At 62.4% G+C, this 10,898-nt stretch overlaps 1 protein-coding gene across 1 annotated transcript in view; it reads right to left on the reverse strand.

Moving 5' to 3' along the window:
- Positions 1–4,642, reverse strand: part of Myo9b (myosin IXB) — a 56,448-nt gene extending 51,806 nt beyond the window's left edge. Inside the window, exon 1 of the mRNA XM_013028293.1 lies at positions 3,760–4,642. Within this exon, the coding sequence (XP_012883747.1) occupies positions 3,760–4,590 (831 nt within the window). The 5' untranslated portion in view covers positions 4,591–4,642. The remainder of the gene's footprint in view (positions 1–3,759) is intronic.
- Between the last annotated feature and the right edge of the window lie 6,256 nt (positions 4,643–10,898).

The following is a 10,898-nucleotide window of genomic DNA, read 5'->3' on the forward strand; positions in this document are numbered from 1 at the left end:
AGGGCAGGTGGGGGGGAGGGGGCAGGAGGCTCCCTCTCAGGGCTCCTGCACATTGGTGCTCAATTTCTGGCCTCCAGAACCCTGAGAGGGAGTTCCTGCTGGCTTCATCAACCCATCGATAGTACTTCGCTATGGTGGCCACCAGATCCTCATGTGCCAGCGCGTCTTAGGGACTCGGTCCCCTCGTCTTTAAAGGGCCCGCGCGCTGCTGTGTGGATTTTGACAGACGTGGATGAGCCCTAGGAGGCCCAGCGCAGTGGACAACAGGAGGACACACGAACCACTCGGCGCCGTGCTGGGGAAATACTCAGCTCAGAAAGCTTGGGGCCTGGCCGGGCGCCGGCGGCTCCCGCCTGTCATCCTAGCTGCTCAGGAGGCTGAGACCTGAGGATCGCGGTTCAAAGCCGGCCTGGGCAGGAAACTGTGAGACTCTGATCTCCAATAAACCACTAGAAAACCAGAAGTGGAGCCGGGTGCCGGTGGTTCATGCCTGTCATCTTAGCTACGCAGGCGGCTGAGATCTGAGGATCACGGTTCAAAGCCAGCACAGGCAGGTAAGTCTGTGAGACCCTTATCTCCAATAAACCACCTGAAAACCAGAAGTGGTGCTGTGGCTCAAGTGGTAGTGAGCTAGCCTTGAGCTGAAGAGCTGAGGGACAGCGCCCAGGCTGAGTTCAAGCCCCACCACCAACCATCCCCCCCAAAAAAAGCAAAAGCAAAAGCAAAGCTCGGGGCCTACAGGTGACACCTGTGCGCTCGGCATCCGGAACGCATGGCGGCCGATGGCACGGACTCCAAGCAGCCATTCCCATGGGGGGGTGGAGGGGGAGCCAGTCCCCTGGGGACACTCTGCTTGGCACCCCTGAGGAGGGAGGTGCCACTGCTGAGAGGAGGCCAGCGTGCCCAACGCCCTTCTGTGCTCCGGGACCGGCCCAGACCTGGGCACCAGAGCCTAGATTGGATTTGAACACACCTTGCCCCTTGGAACAGAGTCACTGCGGACATGGTGCTGGCTCCAGTCCAGTCTGCGACCTGACGTGGGCAGCCCTCGTGCAGCTGGGCACAGGCCACTGACTCATGGAGGGTCACCACATCACCCGCACAACCGGGCTGGCATGCCAGTCTCTGAGGGGACCGACCCCAGGCGCAGAGGCTGGTAGGGCCTTGCCCAGCTCAGGGCCAGGACCACGATGGTGGCAGGGCTAGAGCCCCCGGGGAAGGGGCAGCGAATAGCACCAGACCCTCCCCCCCCCCCGGCCCCTATGCGCACCCTGCCTCTCCAATCTGTGGATGTGACGTTTTTTGGAAATACGGCTGCATGGATCCATTTTCTTTATTTTGTCAGCCGTGGGACTTGAACTCAGGGCCTGGGATCTGTCCCTCAGCTCTTCAGCTCAAGGCGAGCACTCTACCCCTGAGCCACAGCACCACTTCCAGCTTTTTCTGTTGATGTGGTGCTGAGGAATGGAACCCAGGGCCTCATGCATGGGAGGCGAGTGCTCTACCACTGAGCCACCTTCCCAGCCCTGGATCCATTTCTTTTAAACTGCTCAAACAAATTGCCTTTATCTGGCAAGGGTAAGCGATGACCCAGCTCAAAACCCCAGGACTGGGGCAGAGAGCGGCCAGCGGGGGAGGCAGGAGGCGGGAGGCGCCGTGGGGAGGGCGGCCCGCCCCCCCCCCGCCCCCCGCTAGGCCCCGCGGGATGGAGGCCTGCTACGCTCTGACTCTGGCTCTCGGGCTCCGGGACTGCGAGGCGGGGGCTGCGGAGGGAGCCTGCCCCCCCCCGCCCTGCGTGCAGCGTGTGCACCCAGCTCCAGCCCCAGCCACGCCCTGCTGGGCATCAGCACGGAACGTGGCACGGGCGGAACCGGTGTGTGCCGCCTGCTGGACCCCAGACGGCGAGCAGCCTGCGTGGTAAACACCCCCGGCGGTTTCCATCCCATGTCCCTGTCTCAGCCTGGATGCGGGTGCCAGGGAGGACCTTGCTTTTCCTCCTGGCACACGCAGCATGGTCTGGTCTCCGGCCATGGCTGAGCGGCTGCTGCAGTCACCAGGCATCACCAGGGCCAGAGCTCCATGAGACCGCCCTCCTGTGCGCACACCGCCCAGCTGGGCACGCGGGACGCGGGACACGGGCACGCGACACGGTCTGTCCCGGTCATCCGGGGCTCAAGACCTCCACGGACACGCGGAACTGCAGAGGCGAAGTGAAAACCCCCTGCGGAAGCCCGCCCCAGGGCTTGCCTGAGGCAGTGCGCGTGCTCTGGGGCTGCGACAACAGCGAAAGCGGCCGTGCCACAGGCAGGCGCTGGGAAACGGGAAGGTGCGCGGCCACGAGGATGATTCCGAGGTGGGGCTGGGAGTGGAGGCGGGAGGAGCAGAGCCGCGCGTGACCGGGGCCGGCTCCGATGGCCCCCAGGGACATCCTGGCAGGGACCCGGGCGAGGTGGAGTCACATGGGGTTTCCATGAGTCCACACGGTAGCCCCCAGCGCCACCAAAGACAACAGGCCAGAGGGGGTGAGGGCCCCCCAAGTCCCTGCCTGCCTGGAGGAGGGTTTGAGATCACACAGTCACCCTTGGGAGCCGCTGAGGGCTCAGCTCCACGACACTCCAAGGGAGCCGAAGCTCCACAGAACATGGCACGCCACCTACCTAGGCCCGGCCTGCACACCCCGCACCACACCCCGCCACCACCCTGCGAGACACACACGCTAACCACGCCTGTGTGCTGTGTGGACGCTCACAGACAGAGGTTCAGAACCAAAATAATTCTGTTCAAAGGGCAAGGCAGATGCCTGCAACCCCAGGTCCTGGGCTACAGACTGCACCCACACACCGTGCCAGGCAGCACCCCAATGCCGAGACCCATGGGAGCATCCTACTAGAGAATCCACTCTGTGAGCGCCAGGGCTGTGGGCGTGGCGGCCACTCGCTGGCCCCGCCCACTGCCCCCGCGCTGGACGCCGTGGTGTCCTTTCCCCATCTGGGATACTCTGAAGCTGGGCATGGCTGGCTCTGGGGAGACGGGCCCTCCTGGGTCTCACCAGTTCTGAGAGAGCGGGAGACGCTTCCAGAGCTTACAGGATGGTCACCAGCTTCCCTAGGCCCCCCGCATTCCAGGCCACGAACCCCGCCCCAAGAACCACAGGCCCCCCATGGCTGAGGATGGCCTCTGCACGCTCGGAGCGGCAACCCTCAAATCCTCAGCCCGCACCGCCTCTTCCTGCCTAAGAAACTCACAAGACTGGCTTCCCTGAAGGGCGCAGGCCTGCCACCAAGCTGGCCCTGCTGGAGTTGTGAGGAGCAAACCACCTCCAAGGGCAGCCGAGTAATAACATCTACTCTGTGCGTGTGTGTGCGTGTGTGCGTGTGCATGTGTGTCCTCCTGAGCTGTAATAACATCTACTCTGTGCGTGTGTGCATGTGCGTGTGTGAGTCCTCCTGAGCTTTTATGCTCAAACCTAGCGTTATACCACTTCAGCCACAGCTCCGCTTCCTGCTTCTTGGTTGTTAATTGGAGCTTTAAGTTTCATGAACTCTCCTGTCCAGGCTGGCTTTGGACCGTGATCCTCGGATCTCAGCCTCCTGAGATGCTAGGATGGCAGGCGTGAGCCCCTCCCACCCCCCAGCTTAAAATCTAATCTCATTAGTATTACTATCATTTCCACTGCCGGACAGAGACAGAACTCAGGACCACAAGCACCGTACCCGAGCAGCCCCGCGCCCACCCATCTGGAGGGCTCCCGGTGCTCACCTCCAGCACTGGCCCCGCGCCCAGGATGGTCCGCTCCACGCCGCTGGCGTAGCCCTTCTGGCTGAAGGCCGTGAGGCAGTGGATGAGGAAGTTGGTGCTCTGGGTCTTGCCCGAGCCGCTCTCGCCGGAGATGACGATGCACTGGTTCACGCGCTTGCGCAGCATGGCGTGGTAGGCCACGTCGGCCAGCGCGAACACGTGTGGCTCCAGCTTGCCCAGCTGCTGGTTCTCGTACATCTTCACGTACTTGGGGTTGTAGATGGGCAGGAAGCGGAAGGGGTTGACGGCCAGCAGGATGCTGCCGGCGTACGTGTAGATCTTGTGCTGCAGGAAGCGGCGGTGCAGGGTCTCCAGCAGGGCGCCCTCTGTCAGCTCGGGCAGGTCGCAGAGGTCGTCAAAGTCGGCCGGGGGCCGGGGCAGCAGCCCGCGCTCCACCAGGCGCTGGGCGGGGCCCGCCGGGGCCCCAGGGGCCCGCGCATACTGCAGGGCGCCGTCGGGGCCGCGCTCCTGCAGCAGGAAGAAGAAGCCGTCCTCCTGCGGGTGCTCGTCCTGCGCGCGGCGCGGCCACAGCAGCACGCGGTGCGCCGGGGCGTCCGCCGCGTCCAGCACCCACTCCTCTCCGCCACTCGCCCGCACCTCCACCAGCGCGTAGCGCCGCGAGCCGTCCAGGCGCAGGCTGGCCACCGCGGCCCGGATGACCTCGGACGCCGTGCTGTCCCGGCTGGCGGTCACGCGGCACGGCGCCCGGCTCCCGGGGGGCGAGGGCGAGCGCAGCCGCGGGTAGATGCGCAGGTGGAAGGCGCCGCCCGCCTCGGCCTCGCGCGCACTCATCCTGCCCGCCGCCGCCGCCGGGCCTCCGCATGCCTTCCGGGTCCCGTCCGGTCCGGGCGCTCCTGCAGCGGGAGGGGACGAAACGGGGACGGGGTCAGCACGGGTTGTGGCAGGGAAAGGGGGGAGTCCTCCAAGGACAGGATCGTCCTGGGGGACTGAGGGGCCCCGTTTTTCCCAGAGGAACTGTTGAAGAATCCCCGACCCCCCTTCCCCAACAGGCCAGTCCACGGGTACTGGGGTGAACCCCGGGGCCTTTGCACACTAAGCAAGATCTCTGCCGGGAGTCAGCACCACAGCCCCTTCCGCTGTCATTTTTGGATTTTTTGGGGGGGAGGTAGTACTGGGATTTGAACTCGGGGCATCGTGCTAGGTAGGCTGATGTTCTACCACTTACATCACACCTCCAGCTTTTTCTGCTATATTTATTTTACTTTTTTGTGGGTCCTGGGTCTTGAACTCTGGGCCTGGGCGCTGTCCTTCAGCTCTTCAGCTCAAGGCAAGCGCTCTACCACTTGAGCCACAGCACCACTTCCAGTTTTCTGGTGGTTTTATTGGCGATGAGTCTCACGACCTTTCCTGCCCAGGGTGGTTTTGAACCCCAATCCTCAGATCTCAGCCCCCTGAGTAGCTGGGATGACAGGCGTGAGCCACGGTGCCCAGCTTCACCGTATTTATTTGTAAAACAGCCTCGGTCGTTGGCTAGGCCGGCCTGAACCCCGCAGGCAAAGAGCAAGTGACCCTATCTGGAAAATAACGAAAGCCAAAGGGCTGGGCCCCGAACTCCGGGGTTTAGGGTCTGTGCTTGGCATGAGGCCCTGAGTTCGAACCCCAAGATTTCAAACGCAAACAGGAAGGTGCACGTGGGCTGCTGGTGACGTCTTTTGGATGCTGGCCCCACGGACAACGTCTCTGAGTGCCGTGTGCGCGACGGCGCTCCGTGGGGGGTAGGGGCTACGGTTTGGATCTGGTTTGAGTATGTCTCCAAGCTTCATGCCGGAGGTTGGTGCTTGACGGGACAAGGGAGGGGGGCCTTTATGAAGCAGGCCTCGCGGGCGGTGGTGGGGCCCCCTCAGCTCCAGTCAGGAGCCGCAGGCCTGGGCCCTCCATCCCTGGGGCTTTCTTGCCGTGTGACCCGTTCACCACAGGGGCGGCTCCGCGCATGCCATCCGCCACCAAGAAAGACCTCACTAGAAACTACCAGAAAAGGACGGATGACCCTCCTTCCAACCTCCAGAACTCGGAGCTAAATCAATCACTCTCCGTGTATTTTACCAGTCCTGGGGCTTGAACTCAGGGCCTGGGTGCCGTCGCTGAGCGGCTTCTGCTCAAGGTGAGCGCTCTACCACTGAGCCACAGCGCCACTTCCAGCTTTTCCTGTGTGTGTGGCGCTGAGGAACGGAACCCAGGGCTCCGGGCTGCCAGGCGGGGAGCGGAACCCAGGGCTCCGGGCTGCCAGGCGGGGAGCGGAACCCAGGGCTCCGGGCTGCCAGGCGGGGAGCGGAACCCAGGGCTCCGTACTGCCAGGCGGGGAGCGGAACCCAGGGCTCCGGGCTGCCAGGCGGGGAGCGGAACCCAGGGCTCCGGGCTGCCAGGCGAGCGTCTACCCCTGAGCTGCCTTCCCAGCCCCCAACTCTTTTGTGTTGCACAAAAGCCGCAGGGCGTGCGGGTCCTGGGGGTGGAGAGGCCAGTCAGACCCATCCAGGTCAAGCCAGCCGACTCCCTTCTCCTCCTCCGAGGACGCTGGGCTTTGGGGTTGCTGTGTGCCAGTCCTGGGGCTTGAACCCAGGGCCCGGGCACCTTCCCTGCACTTTTTGCATTCAACTGCTTGAGCCAAGCTCTACTTGCAGCTTTTTTCTGCTCAACTGGGGTTAAGGGTGTCAAGGACCCCCCCCACCCCCGCCCCAATTCAAACCACCATCGTCAGATGGATCGCAGCCTCCTGAGGCGGGGTAGGTTTCAGGCAAAAGCCTTGGGCGGGCGCTGTGTCCAGGGAAAGAGTGAGCGTGAGGGGAGCAGCCGCGTGGCCGCAGTGCAGCGGAGCCATCACCCCCCGAGCGAGCCGGGGCCCAGAAGGCTTCAGGTATTTACCGCGTCGTCATTTCTAGAAGGCTCTGCCCTCTCACCGAGCAGGCACAGGAGCCAGCACCGCAGCCGGGAGCAGCAGGGGACGGAGGCAGCGCGGCCGTCCACGCGGGTAAGGAAGGGGACACGGGAACACCCGCCCCACGTCCCCACGTCCCGGGACGCAGACCTAACAGACGAGACTCGGTAACCTGTGCTCCGATAACATCTGGGTCCCCCTGGGCTGACCAGTGCCCCCCCCCAGCACTGCGAGACCCACAAACAGAAAACCCGGGTCACGATACACACACAGAGCCAGGCTGCCCTGCGGGTCCGTGGGCTCCGCCGCAGAGTGTGCCTGGCCGGGTGTGGGCCGTGACGGATCGCGCACAGCATTTCCAGCTGAGCAGTCGCCGGCTCAACCCGAGATACTTCTTTTCTCTTTACCGTGGCCCGGGCTGACCGGAGCTGACCCTTCTCCCGCCTCAGCCTTCCCAGGGCCAGGATTACAGCCGGGCGCCTGGAAGGCACCAAGGTTCCCATCTAACAGGTGGGAAGAAGCCACGTGTCCACCAGTGGGTAACAGACACAGACACGGGAACCCTGCTCCATCCACACCACGGAATATTACTCCCACACACCCTACAACGTGGACAGGACTGGAACACAGGAAGCCGAGTGACCCACGGATAGAGAACAACCCAAACAGGCCAATCCAGAGTCCCAGAGACCAGGGGCTGCCTGGGGCTGGGGCGGAGCCTCCTCTTGGAAAAGGTAGGAATTTTCTGGAACCAGATAAAGGTCCACCTTGCACAACACTGCCAATGTCCAGATTTCACACTTTAAAACAGAGAGCCAGACACCAGTGGTTCATGACTGTCATCCTAGCTACTCAGGAGGCTGAGATCCGAGGATCCCGGTTCAAAGCCAGCCAGGGCAGGAAAGTCCAGGAGACTCTTATCTCCAATGAACCACTAGAAAACAGGAAGTGGCGCTGTGACTCAAGTGGTAGAGCGCTCGCCTTGAGCTGAAGAGCGCAGAGACAGCGCCCAGGCCCAGAGTTCAAGCCCCACGACCGACCAAACCAAAAAACAAAAAAAAATCAACAGGGTTTTATGTTCTGTGATTCTCACATCAGCAACAGCTAAGACTCAAGGCTAGCTCCTCCCACGTATAGAAAATGCTAGAAAACGCCGGCTTGTCCCCAGGGCAGGAAGCAGGCTGCTAGCTGTGTGGAGGGGGGGAAGGGGGAGGGAGGACTGCACACCTTCCAGGAAGTGGCTTACCTCTCCACAGACGGCTGTGCGGTGGTGCAAGCCTGCCTTCCCCGCATACAGCCTGCTCAAGGCCAGCCCCAGCCTTACACGCGCGCACACACACGCACACGTGCACACACACATACACGCACATGCGTGCACACACACGCACACACATGTGCACATACACACACGCACACACACATGCACACACACGCACACGCACGCTCTCATCTTCTGGTCAGTCCTGGGGCCTGAGCTGAGGGCCTGGGCGCTGTCCCTGGGTTTCTCGTGCTAGAGACTGGTGCTCTACCACCGGAGCCACAGCGCCATGTCTGGCCTTTCCTGCCAGGCTGGCTCAAACTGCTGACCCTCAGACCTCAGCCTCCCGAGCAGCTGGGATGACAGGCGTGAGCTGCCAGCGCCCCGCTGCAAGACCCCATTTCAAGAACAGTTCAAAATGACGGGAACCCTGGCGGAGCTTGTCTAGCCTTTAGGGAACACTTGGTCATGTTCTAGGAACCACACTGCAGGGGAACATGGGGGGCCGGGGGCAAGCACACCCCAGGAGCTGAGGGGGGCAGCCCTGCCACCCGACAGCACCAGGGTGGGCAGCGAGGACGAGGATGAGGAGGACGGGGTGAGGAACGCAGCCCCCAGACTGCCGTTCTGCGCCTCCGTCAGCACGGAGGGCACACCCGCACCTGCACACGCACGTGGTACACGCAGCCAGTGCTGCGCACAGTGTTTGTCGCGGGGGGTGGGATCACCCGAGCCTGGGTGACAACACACGCCCTCAAAGCGGGGTCCTGCTGAGACATCGCTGTACACACGCGTGTTCAGCACGCGCTCACTCCACGCATACACCACATCCATGTACACAAGCGGTCAGTGTGCACGGTGCAGACACACATCACGCGTGCGCGTGCACACACACACGCTCCCGCACAGCCACTCACACACAGCCCCGCGGGTGGCATGCCTGCACTGGGGGCAGCGGGGGTATGCACTACTTGTGGGGCGCTCACGCCCCAGCTCTGGCCACTTGTGCTCTGGAGCTATGACAGGACCTTCGAACCCTGTGGCGTCCGCCACCTGACCTGCGGGTCCCCGGCCTCTCCTGGGACCACACAGGGCCCAGGGAGCCCCGCTGGGGACAAGGCCTGAGATGGGGGTTCCCAGCTTGGGGGTCCCTTTGTTGAGAGGCCAGAGAAGAGAAGGCGTAGGAAACCACCCTGCCAGTGACGGGGGGACTGGGGGGGCCAGGCCCAGGAACAGCCCCTCCAAGGCCCCCCAGGCAAGAAGGAAGTTGATCAAGCTTGCTTGATGCCTGCCAGCCAGCCGGGACCCAAAAATGGCGCCTGTGACAGGGGCGGGGGCGGGGGGTGGGCGCGGGGAGGGCCATTGGGGAAGGCCACCCGGGAAGGTGTGCAAGCTGACGATGAAATCCAACGGCTATCATCAAAGTACGGAGGAACTGATGTCTTTATAAAAGAACTTCTTGATAAAAGATGTTCTTTATAAAAAAAAAAAAACCCTGAGCCGGGCGGGCGCCGGTGGCTCACGCCTGTCATCCTGGCTCTCAGGAGGCCGAGATCTGAGGATCGCAGTTCAAAGCCAGCCAGGGCAGGAAAGTCCGTGAGACTCTTATCTCCCATAAACCACCAGAAAACCGGAAGTGGCGCTGTGGCTCAAGCACTCGCCTTGAGCTGAAGAGCTCCAGGCCCAGAGTTCAAGCCCCAGGACAGACAACCAAAACCAAAACGAGCCCTTGGCCCGGTGTGGTGGTGCATGCCTGTCATCCTGACTACCCGGAGGAGACAGGACGGAAAACTCCACCCAGGGGGCCTATGGCCACGGCTCCAGTGGCAGAGTCTCATCTGGCCGGCAGCGTCCTCTCCCCTGCTCACCGCGGTGGGACGCGAGTGGCCCCTTCCCTTCCCTGCTAACGTCAGCGGAGCCCCAGCTGTGCACGCCAGCCCCGCGGGGCGGAGGTCCGGATCAGGATGTGAAACCTGTCCTGGAGTCCCCCGCTGTACCCGCACGAGGGAAGGGGGTTTCGACCACCAAGCTGTGGGCCGCAGGTCCCACAAACCATGACCTCCAGCGTGCCAAGGCTGCCAATGCCTCACATGGGGACCAACAGAACGGCCCCCAGGCCCCAGGATCCGTCGGGCGAAGCTGTGTGCCCGCCGCTCGCGCCTGCCCGCCGCTCGCGTGAGGCTGGCACCAAGGGGACTGTGGTCCCAGCCCACGCCCGGCAGAAGCGCTGGAGACCCCATCTCAACAAAGAAGATGGGTGGAGACAGACACCGTCACCCCAGGGACATCCGCAGACCTAAAGTAGGCAGATCGCAGCTCAGGAGAGCATCATATCTCCAAGAGAATCCGCAAAAACAGGGCCGGAGGGGGGCTGGGAAGGTGGCTCAGTGGTAGAGCGCTTGCCTTGCATGCCTGAGGCACTGGGTTCGATTCCTCAGCACCACATAAGCAAAAAGAAAAAAGCCGGAAGTGGCGCTGTGGCTCAAGTGGTAGAGCGCTAGCCTTGAGCTGAAGAGCTGAGGGACAGCGCCCAGGCCCAGAGTTCAGGCCCCATGACCGGACCCAAAAAAAAAAAAAAACAGGGCCGGAGGCATGGCTCGGCAGAAAAGCTCCTGCCCAGAAAGCAAAAGGCCGTGGGTTAGAATGCTTTGTCCCTTAAAAACTCTGAAACTAGCTGGGCGCCGGCAGTCACGCCTGTCAGCCTAGCTACTCAGGAGGATGAGATCTGAGGACCTCGGTTCAAAGCCAGCCTGGGCAGGAAACTCCATGAGACTCTTATCTCCAATAAGCCACCAGAAAACCGGAAGTGGTGCTGTAGAGCTGAAGAGCACCCAAGCCCAGAGTTCAAGCTCCACGACCGACCAAAAAAAGAAAGAAAACTCTGAAACTTTTGTCACCAATTCCAACACAAGTAGAAGAGTCTCGCATTCTTGCTCAGGTTTTTTTTTT

The sequence above is a fragment of the Dipodomys ordii genome, unplaced genomic scaffold (genome assembly GCF_000151885.1).
Source record: "Dipodomys ordii isolate 6190 unplaced genomic scaffold, Dord_2.0 Scaffold108, whole genome shotgun sequence".
NCBI classification, from domain to species: Eukaryota; Metazoa; Chordata; class Mammalia; order Rodentia; family Heteromyidae; genus Dipodomys; species Dipodomys ordii.